At 44.3% G+C, this 11,379-nt stretch overlaps 1 protein-coding gene across 1 annotated transcript; it reads right to left on the reverse strand.

Annotated features, from left to right (window-relative positions):
* Positions 1-4,779: 4,779 nt before the first annotated feature.
* Positions 4,780-6,196, reverse strand: GPR119 (G protein-coupled receptor 119). The gene has a single exon (XM_044937396.2). It carries the CDS (start codon positions 6,086-6,088, stop codon positions 5,081-5,083), a length of 1,008 nt encoding a protein of 335 aa, XP_044793331.1. The 5' UTR covers positions 6,089-6,196; the 3' UTR covers positions 4,780-5,080.
* Between the last annotated feature and the right edge of the window lie 5,183 nt (positions 6,197-11,379).

The raw sequence follows: 11,379 nt of genomic DNA on the forward strand, positions 1-11,379 counted from the left end.
GCTTCAGCTGCATCGGGAGCTGACTCCTGGCTCCATGTGATCGCATTTTCTCATTCTCATGCCTGCTTAGCATTTTATGGTATTGCATAAAGCAACTCCCTCAGAAGGTTTTAAGAGTGAAAACACACTGAAATTAGTATCTATATCACATGGCGCTGTATCAAGGATGCCTTTGTCCTGTGAGGGGGGTTGTTAAACTGCTGTGTCTCATTAGTCCAGATTTCTGGATTTGCAGATTAACCCCGTGGCAGAACATACCGACAGGTTTTCTTTTGTAAACACAAAATAACTGACGAGCCCTCTTGGTATGGATTATGCTTTCAGGAAGCCATGCACATTCATTTCTTTGAGATATTCATATCAGTGTGACCTGTTCATTTATGGCTCACTTTTGACTTCTTGTAGCAAATATCTTAGGGAAACATTTTGTTGTTTTAGTTGTTTACTCGCTAAGTCATGTCAGACTCTTTGTGATGCCATGTACTGTAGCCTACCAGGCTTCTCTGTTTATGTGATTTCCCAGCCAAGAATACTAGAGTGGGTTGCCATTTCCTTTTCCAGGGGATCTTGACCCAGGGATTGAACGCACGTCCCCTGCATTGGCAGGCGGATTCTTTACCACTGAGGCACCTGGTAAGCCCCCAGGGAAACATTACCCTCCAAGAAATGCCAGCAAAAGTGTGAATCAAAATTCTCATAAGTGTTTAATGCTCCTTGACCTAGTAATACTACTTTGGAGAATTTTATCCTGAGGGATTAAACAGACATGTCAAAGATTTATGGCTGTATGCGTGCTCAGTCATTCAGTCATGTCCAACTCTTTGCAACCACATGGACTGTAGCCCACCAGGTTCCTCCATTTATGGGATTATCCTGGGAAGAATACTGGAGTGGGTAGCCATTATCTCCTCCAGGGGATCTTCACAACCTAGTGACTGAACCCACATCTCCTATGTCTCCTGCATTGGCAGGTGCATTCTTTACCACTGAGCCACCTGGGAAGCCTGACAAGGATTTATACACAAGGGTGTTTGAAGTGGTATTATAACAGTGAGAAATTAGAAATAACAGATGTACAACTATAGAAAAATGGTTAAAATATTATATACTCATGTTGAAAAACATGCAACCTTTACAACTCGTGTTTTTGAAGAAAGTTTAATGACAGGAAAATAGCACAATATAATATTAAGTGAAGAAAACAGATAAAGGAAAGTAACAGTGAATATCTCTGGATGGTATAATTATAGGTACCTTTATAATTTTCTATATTTTTAAAAACTTCTAAAATGAATAAAAATTATAATCAGAAAAGAGTAATGACCATCATGTATGCATGAATATATCTCTAAAAGAAATCCAGGAAATCTGGGGTAGTTTTAGCACCTAGCTCTCAATAAACATTCATGGGGTATGTAGACAGATGAATGAATAAATGGCAGTTGACACTTATAGGTACCATCATTGAGTTTATATGATTGCAAGAAGTAACAAATGAAGATTTATTAATTAAAAGGAGAAGAATTTCAGACCAGCCAGCAGGTTGAAGGATGACATAGAAGGTACTGAAGGAATCACAAAATGAGTGGCTGAAGGCAGCTAAGGTGTGGGGCCAGTTGCTGTTCTTGTCGCCCAGCTGTCAGCACCATCTTTCTTCTCGTTCTGTGCATCCTCGAAGTATCTCTCGAGCCTGCTGTTTTCACTGGTCTCTGTTCACTTTGGCCAGTGACTGAGCAAGTACAGATGAAATCAAAGTCACAAGTTCATTTCCCGTGTGAACCTGCAAACACTTCTTCATACAGGGCGACAGTATCCCAAGGCCAAGTCTGGCTAGCCAGCTCTCAGAGATGGCTGTTGGTCATGTGGACAAGCAGAGGGGTGGTGATGGATCATGGAAACCTGCCTCTAACATTTGTGAGACAACTCAAAATGCCCATGTCCAGAGGGCTGTGTGTTCTGTTTTTGAGGGTTGTCGTCTGAAACAGAGGTGTGCTATGCATAACATGAGCTACCCAAGGAATTAGTATAAAACTTAGCCATGTCACAGTGTTTTTTTTTAAACAGATTCATAGTAAGCTGTTCATGGAAATGATTTATGAGCCCAATTGATCTACATTCTGTCCTACAAGGTATTAATATCTTTTGGCTATTTTGATCAAATTGCTGAACAGGATCTGGCTTCTCTGCAAGTGCATCGGGAGACAACATTGGATGCATGAATGAAATCTAAATATTTCCACGCCAGTGCATTCCCTTTTCTGTACAGGAACTTGCATCAAAGAAAGCCATTAGACTAGTACAGAGCTTTCTGTATCTCTGCTCTTGGTGGCTTATCAAACACAGGGATCTTGATTGCGGTTACTCTTAAACCCAAGTATATGGTAACAGTGCCCTGTTTATATCTCCTCTGTCTTGATCCTGCTAAGGTATTAGATTTATGTTTGTCTTTTCCAGCCTGAGTCACCTCTCATCACTCATTTTTCAAAACCTTTATTCAGGGATTGAGGAATTCATGGTTTGGAGCCTGATAGTCCTTGTCCTAGAGGTCACAATGCCTGCAAACATGACTGATTCCCTTGAATCGATTAGCTGGATATTTTATTCCTCAGGATTTTTAAGGAAGAGGAAGAGAATATTTTCTGAGCACTAACAGTGTGCTGTGGTTTACTAGGCATTTTCACATACAGTGTCTGAGTTAATCCTCACTAATAACCAAATAAGGTAGGTATAATTACCCCCAACGTTACAAATGAGAAAGCTGTGGCTTTGAAAACTTAAACGACTGAATCATAATTTGAATACTGGTCAGTTGGATTTCAAAACCTGTGATTTTCCCATTGGACACACTGACTCCCAGGAATAGCAGGAATTTTTTAGGCTGAACCTCATAGCACAACAATCAGCTGGCCTCCGCCTTTCTCCTGTAACTAAACTCCATTCCACTTTGCTTGTATTACCTTGGCAAAATCAGGCCTTTGCAGCAAGGCCAGAAAATTAAGCTTTGAACCACTAATAAGGAGACCATTGATTTGAGCCTGCTTTCAATTTTGTCCTCAAACCCAGTTACTCTTTGTGTTTTACCTCATTCCCAGTAACTCATAACCCAGTCCAAGCTGGCATAACTGGTACTTGCTGGGTGCTCAGCCTTTCAAGGCATATTGGACTCCATCGTCCACTCGAGAGCCAGAAAGTTCTTCAGTTGTAGGAACATAAAGGTTACTCTGGCAAAGGCAAGCACGGCCCTTCTCTAGGTCAGAGTAGCAAACAGAACAACTTGCAAAATGATCTACCAGAGAAGGCTTGATGTGTATTAGAAGAGATCAGAGAAAAATGTGCCATTTGGTCTGAAGGTAAGAGAAGAAAGGGAGAAGGGAACTTTCAAGAACATGGACATGAAAAGGGATGACCGCTAACTTCAGAACAACTGAGGAGAGCAAACTGGGGGTTAATCTAAGACTGAAGGGGAATGAAAACCCAAGTGCGAAGCATCCTTCTGAGAGGCCAATTCCATCCAGGTTCTGAGCATCATAGTTTGAGATTGGAATGAAAATTGTCAGAGGCCTCTTAGAGTTAGGCATTACACATTAGGTTCAGATGTATCCCCAAGTCATCATTTTTAGAGATATTGAGGGGTTAACCTTCCAAGGTTGTTTGGCACCAAGTCCCAGACAAATCAATCTGTACTGTTTTGGTTTCTTCCTTTCCCATTTTTGTTGTCCACTTGGCAGCTTTCTAGGGAAATAATCTAGTTTAGAGCCTTAGGCGGCAAACTTCCGAGGAATGTATTGTGGAGACTAGGAGGTTGGATAAAGGGTTATAGGAAACTCAAGATGGCTGAACATGGTTCCTAGATTTCTTCCCCACTATGCTCTTATAATTTCTGCTGCCAGGGTTGCCCAGAGGGAGACTGAGCATAATTCCCAGTTGCCAACTGTCATTTTCTGTACCCACAAGAGAGCAGGATGAGGCTAGTCTCCTGGGCCATTTTGGAGGCATCCTCTTATGCAACCGAATTTCTTAGGGAAATGCAAATTTGGGAGTAAATGGCAGAAGGTCAAGCTTTGAGGAGCAAAGTGGGCCCAGTGTGGAGAGCTTGGCAGTGCCGTGTTTTGGTACCTGCCCTTTTCTTCCCTTTAAGTGTCTTGGAATCTGTGGTTCAGCATCATCACCAGCAAGAAGCTACAAGTGACGTAAGAGGCCAACTGAGAGGAAGGGGCACCACAGAGTTAAGAAGGTGGTGGGCTGGGTGGGTAGGGGGTTAACAGAAGAACTAATCACAAGACTGGCTATTTGTCAAAGAAACACTCTTTTGAACACCATGAAGAGTGGGAAAAGACCAGCTTTAGTATCTATTTCAGGTTCCTACATTTATACAACCTCACTACATAAAATGTCTGATTATATCAGGGAGGGCAGGACTCCTCATTTTATCAAAGCAATCACTATAGTAAGCAGTTACAAAGAACAGAACCTCATTTTTCTAATACTGTGCTGTCTAATCTGATAGCCACTGTCCATGTGTAGCTCTTCAGCATTTGGAACATGGCTAGTTTGAATTGAGATGTTCTGTAAAGGTAAGATACACAGTAGACTTCAAAGATCTAGCATGAAAAAAAGTATGATATTTTATATTGATTACAGGTTGAAATAATAAAGTTTGAGGTATATTGAGGCAAATGAAACATTAATTTTGTCTGTTTCTATTTTTACCTTTTTAACATGACTACAAGAACATTTAAAATTACATAGGTGGCTTGCAATAGATTTCTATTAGACAATGCTGTTTTAGTGCATTCAAAAATAAGATTTGAGTTTAAGCATCTTTCCAGTAGTACACTTGTTGCTTTAAGTAAGTATACCTGTATAGGAGAAACACACTCATTGCAAAAGAAGGGCAGGGAGGAATGGAAATTTGCAAATGGGGAAGCTGATTATAGAGGGTGAGGGGATGCAGGGGTACAGTGGGTGGTCAGTTGCCAGAAGCAAGTGCTCTCTTTCCCCTATAGCTCCATCTGATCTCCTAGTTGGGGCTCTGCAAAGCGAGGGAGAGGCACTTTGAAACTGGTCTGCCTTTACCATCTTAGCCTTCAAGCTCTGAGTGGGACATGGTGGTGATGTAACGCACACTTTCCCTGCGCCCCTCTGGACCCCCATCCCTGGCCAAGAGAAGAAGAAGGCATGCGGCGAGCCCCTTCTTCATAGCCAGGGCCATCTGGGAGAACTGTTGCCGCACCTCCTTCTGCCAATAGGCATAGATGAGTGGGTTGAGCAGGGAGTTGCCCACACCGAGCAGCCACAGGTACTGTTCCAGCACCAGGTAGAGGTGGCACTCCTGGCAGGCCACCTGCACAATGCTCGTGATAAGGAATGGCGACCAGGACAGAGTGAAGCTGCCAATGAGAATGGCCACCGTGCGCACAGCTTTGAAGTCACTGGGGGTCCGTGGGGGCCGGTGAGCCCTGGCCAGGGCTCCCGCATACTCCGTGTTGCGGATCTGCTGGCTGTGCGTGGAGGCAATCTTGAGTATGTCACAGTAGAAAAAGACAAAGAGCAGTAGGGCTGGAAAGAAGCCGACACAGGAGAGGGTCAGCACGAAGCGTGGGTGAAACACAGCGAAGAAGCTGCAGGACCCCTTGTAGGTGGTCTGCTGGAATCCACGGATCCCGAGGGGAAGGAAGCCAATGAGGTTAGACACCAACCACAGCCCGGCAAGGCAGGCCCCGACCATGAACCCATTCATGATTTGGAAATAGCGGAGGGGCTGCTTGATGGCAAGGTACCTGTCGAAGGCAATCAGCATGACCGTGAGGACAGAGGCGGCTGCAGAAGAAGTGACAAATGCCATCCGAAGTCTGCACAGCGTCTTCTCTGTGGGCCGAGCCGGGCTGGAGAGCTGGTCTGTGACTAGGCCAGAGATGGCCAGGCCAAGCAAGGCATCAGCCACAGCCAGATTCAAGGTGAAACAGAGACTGATGCTATCATTCTTGAGGATCAACGACAGTACCGCCATGGCCACGAGGGCATTAGCAGCAATAATGAGGGAGGCCAGGACAGCAAGGATCACTCCAAATGAGACAGATGATTCCATGTCTTGAAGTGGCAGGATTTCCACTTACCAGGGGATACTGGCCCTCTAGCTCAAATTCTCACGGGCTGGGTGAGACGGAGCTGTGTGTTCAGAGCTGGCAGTCCAGGCTGGCGGCTGGCTGTCTTTGGGATCCTGCTGGTCATGGAGAATCACTCCCTCTCTGGTTTTCAGTCCTCAGCCTCTTGCCTCTCCAGTGATCTGAAGGAAGCAACCCCAGCGCAGATGTATCCCTCGGCCCTGAGCTAGTCCCTCCTCCAACAACCAAGTTACTAGACAACTCCCAAGTACCTGCCTCCTGTTGTCTCGCCAGGCTCTCTCCCTTCACTAATGTTTCAAGGACTTTGTTTGGAGAGACCAGGGCATTCATCAGGTCTCCTGTCTCGCAGAAGATATAATTGACTCTAATCATACATTTTTTCCTCCATAACTTGATCTTAAATGTCCACTTCTTTTCTTCCTAAACCTCAAATACTAGCTTGACAACTAATCTCAGCTGAATTAAGCATTTTCTGGATAACGAATTCTGTTACTATTATGACTGCTTTTAATCAAGCAAGATGACCATAATCCATTGAAGTGGGAAGTGGGTCAGGCAAGCTGTTTTAGGGTCCAGCATACTTTCAGGAGAGTTATACACATGTTGGTGGTTTCTTATCTTTCATTTCCTAACACCTCAGATTCTAATTCTTTCAAATAGGGTGTGCTGGTCCCCTATTTCTCGTCCCTTAAAGCTTGATTAGTTGAGGATTCAGAAAGGCCAGAGAAGCAAAAGAGAATTGTTACTAACTGTCATTCAGTTTAGAAGAGAGCCCACTCCCTATTGAAAGCTGCTGTCTGTTGGGTATACTCATTGAGAAAATTTCTGCCTTATGTTGGACCCTGTCTCTGGTCAAGAGTTGTGGCTGCCAGCCTTGTACTTTCTTCTTTTTGGCTGTGCCAAGTGGCATGTGGGATCTTAAGTTCCCTGACTAGGGATTGAACCTGTGCCCCCTTCAGTGGAAGTGTGGAGTCCCAACCACCAGACTGCCAGGAAAGTGCCTGCCTTGTACTTTCTTGATCCTGTGACCTTGCCTCTCTTTTTAAAGAATTTTATTTATTTGGCAAAACTAATACAATTATGTAAAGTTTAAAAATAAAATTAAAAAAAGAATTTTATTTTATTGAAGTATAGCTGATTTACAATGTTGTGTTAATTTCTGCTGTACAGCAAATTGATTCAGTTTTACATATATATATACACACATTCTTTTTCATGTTCTTTTCCATTATGGTTTATCATAGGATATTGAATATAGTTCCCTGTGCTATACAGTAGGACCCTGTTGTTTATCCATCCTACATATAATAGTTTGCACTTACTAATCCCAAACTCCCAATCCCTCCCTCCTCCTCCCCGCTCCCTGTTAGCAACCACAAGTATGTTTTCTGTGTCTGTGAGTCTGTTTCTGTTTCATAGATAGGCTCATTTGTGTCATATTTTAGATTCCACATATAAGGGATATCATATGATATTTATGTGTCTCTTTCTGACTTACTTCACTTGGTGTGATAATCTTTAGGTCCGTCTATGTTGCTGTAAATGGCACAGTTTCATTCCTTTTTATGGCTGAATAATATTCCATTGTCTATATATGCCACATCTTCTTTATCCATTCATCTGCTGATGGGCATTTAGGTTGTTTCCATGTCTTGGCTATTGTAAATAGTGCTGCAATGAACATTGGGGTCCATGTATCTTTTTGAATTATAGTTTTCTCCAGATATATGCCCAGAAGTGGGATTGCAGGATCACATTAGCCTTGTTTTTCTTGATCCTATTGACTTGAGCTATCTCTGGGACAGGAGACGAGGTGAGCTGTACTCTGCAAAGTGTCTGCTCTAATGTTTGGTTGTGGAATTTTCCATTTTCCAGCGATAGAGTTAGACCAAAGGACAGCAGTGTTGCTGAGGTAGGTGAGATGGGGCCAGGGAGAGTGGCTGTGTAGCTCATTCTTATTTTAGATTGTATATCCATTTACTCGGGTACATTAGAACTAACCTTTTGCATGCTACTCTCATCTTGGATACCAAGAAGAGAGGGGTGGGGAGAAGAGTGATTAGAAGCTTATTTACTCAATTCGGGTCAGAGCACAAATGGGAAAGGTTAGTGTTTTAAGTGAGAGCGTGGAAAGCAGGGTGCAGAATTGGAAGCAAATATTATATTCCAGGATGTTTTGACAGTCTGAGAGGGCCTTTGGCAGATGTCTCTCTTGCAAGGATCAGAAAACCTGTGGGGTGGTATTCCAGTTGCCAACCTGAACAGTTCTTATTCTTTGGTACATCCATTAGGAGGCTGGTTTCAGTCGCTTAGCACTTGGTTTAATTTTATACTTGGATCTAAGGCATGCTTTTGTTTCCCCAGCCCCTTGACTCTATGTGCAAAGTCAAGATGGCTGTTTCAAGGCCATGCTAAAATTCAAGAGTGTATCAGAGTCCCCTGGAGGGCTGGTTAACACCCAGATTCTTGAGGCTCACTGCCAGAGTTTCGGATTCATTAGTTCTGAGGTGTTCCCAAGAACCTGCATTTCTAACAAGCTCCCAGGTGATGTTTATGTTCCTCTAGTGAAATGCTCCAGGGAAATGGTTCTTAACTTTAATTGTGCAGTAGAAACATTTGTTGATTCCCAAAGTACTGACATTTGGGTCACACACCAAGGGATTCTTATGTCCTTAGTCTGAGATGTGACTTCTGCATCTGGAATTTTAAAAGATCCACAAGTGATTCTAATATACAGCCAGGGGTGGGGACCACTGTCCAATGGCAAAAGCACAGGCTCTGAATTCAGGACACTTGGAGGCTACCCCTACATTAATTCCTGTGCTTTTGTGTGGACAAATGACTTCACTTCTCTGACTTAGCTTTGGCTTCCTCATGTGTGACATGGGGACGATAATACCTACATCTCAGTGTTGTGGGGATGATGAAAACGAGATTATGATGGATATGAAAAGGCTTTTTAAAAGATTGTATTTATTTATGGCTGCAATGGAGAAGGCAATGGCACCCCACTCCAGTACTCTTGCCTGGAAAATCCCATGGACAGAGGAGCCTGGTAGGCTGCAGTCCATGGGGTCGCTAGAGTCGGACACAACTGAGCAACTTCACTTTCACTTTTCACTTTCATGCATTGGAGAAGGAAATGGCAACCCACTCCAGTGTTCTTGCCTGGAGAATCCCAGGGACGAGGAAGCCTGGTGGGCTGCCGTTTATGGGATCGCACAGAGTCGGACACGACTGAAGCAACTTAGCAGCAGCAGCAGCATGGCTACAATGGGTCTTTGTTGCTCCACGAGGGCTTTCTCTAGTAGGGATGAGCAGGGGGCTACTCTTCATTGCGATGTGCAGGCTTCTCTTGTTGTGGAACATAGGCTCTAGGGCCTGTGGGCTTCAGTAGTTGTGACACATGGTCTTAATTGCCCTGCTGCATGTGGGATCTTCCTGAAGCAAGGATCGAACCTATGACTCCTGCATTAGCAGGAGGATTCTTAACCACTGGACCACCAGGAAGTCCATGGAAAGGCTTTCGTTGAGTTAACATTCTTATTGAGGAGAAGGAAAATGACATGAATATCCATCCAATGTTGATAAATACAATGAAGGAAAAGGGCTTCCCTGGTGGCTCAGATGGTAAAGAATCTGCCTGCAATGTGGGACATCTGGGTTTGATCACAATGTGGGAGACCTGAGTTCGATCCCTGGGTTGGGAATATCTCCTGGAGGAGGGCATGGCAACTCACTCCAATAGTCTTTCCTGGAGAATCCCCATGGACAGAGGAGCCTAGCGGGCTCCAGTCCATGGGGTCGCAAAGAGTCAGACACGACCGAGCAACTAAGCACAGCACATGGAGGAAAAATAAAGCAGCAGCTGCTGCTAAGTCACTTCAGTCATGTCCAACTCTATGTGACCCCATAGAGGGCAGCCCACCAGGCTCCTCCGTCCCTGGGATTCTCCAGGCAAGAACACTGGAGTGGGTTGCCATTTCCTTCTTCAATGCATGAAAGTGAAAAGTGAAAGTGAAGTCACTCAGTCCTGTCCGACTCTTAGCAACCCCATGGACTGCAGCCCACCAGGCTCCTCCATCCATGGGATTTTCCAGGCAAGAATACTGGAGTGGGGTGCCATTGCCTTCTCCAAAAGCAGCTAATTGTGTCCAACTCTTTGTGACTCCATGGACTGTAGCCTGCCAGCTTCCTCTGTCCATGGCATTCTCCAGGCAAGAATACTGGAGTGGGTTGCCATTTCCTACTCAAAGGAATATTCCCCACTCAGGGATCTAACCCAGGTCTCCTGCATTACAGTCAGATTCTTTACTGTTTGAGCCACTAGGGAAGCCTTGTCTTCTAGTCTCTTGTGCATCAAAGGGTGAAACAGATCAAGAACATTGGTATGACCTGACAACTTTGTAAAAATGCAAATCTTTTGCCTTTGGTAGTTCTTCTGCTGGTTCCTCTGCTTGAGATGCTCTTGCCCATTCCCTATCTTCCATCTACAAGGTGACTACCTTCAAGGTCCAGTTCAACTGTTACCTGCCTTTCTGTAGTACACAACAATCTGCTTTCCATCCCCAGCTTCCTCTGACCCCAAGCAGTCAGAATGAATTGATGCCTTATATAGTTCCAATAGCATTTCACTCATGTCTTCACTGCAACACTCATCCTTTTGTATATTTATTCACATATGTAAGTGTCTGCCAACACTGTGAGATGGAATCATGTAGTTTTGTTCACTGTAGTATCCCCAGCATCTAGACCAGCACCTTAACACTAACACAGGATATGATTTATGTTGGTTAGACGTGTTCTTATTTTTTTTTTAGTGTAAAAAGATACCAGCATGGAATATCACCTCCTTTGCTATCTCCCTGAGGCAAACCACCATCATCTCTTGCCTGAATTATTGTGGAGCTTCCCAACTTGTCTTCCTGCTTCTATCCTGGGCATTTCCACGCATCCTCCCCACCCCTGACTTCCCCACCCTTGGCCACCTCCAGTCTGCGGCCAAGGTGATCCTGCTAAAATATAAGTCAGACTAACATCCTTTGGTGGCTTCTCACCTCACATTGAGTAAAATCCAAAGTTGCCACCCAATATGTTCATGCCTGATCTGCTCCCCTGACCCCCATTTATCCCGTGAATAGAGGCTAAAGATACAGACTTTGGAGCCACACTATCCTGGTTCCCCCATTTATCAGTTATGTGACCTAGGGCAAGTGACTTAACCTCTCTGTGCCTCAGTTTCCTCATCACCAAA

This window comes from Bubalus bubalis, chromosome X, assembly GCF_019923935.1.
Source record: "Bubalus bubalis isolate 160015118507 breed Murrah chromosome X, NDDB_SH_1, whole genome shotgun sequence".
Taxonomy (NCBI): domain Eukaryota; kingdom Metazoa; phylum Chordata; class Mammalia; order Artiodactyla; family Bovidae; genus Bubalus; species Bubalus bubalis.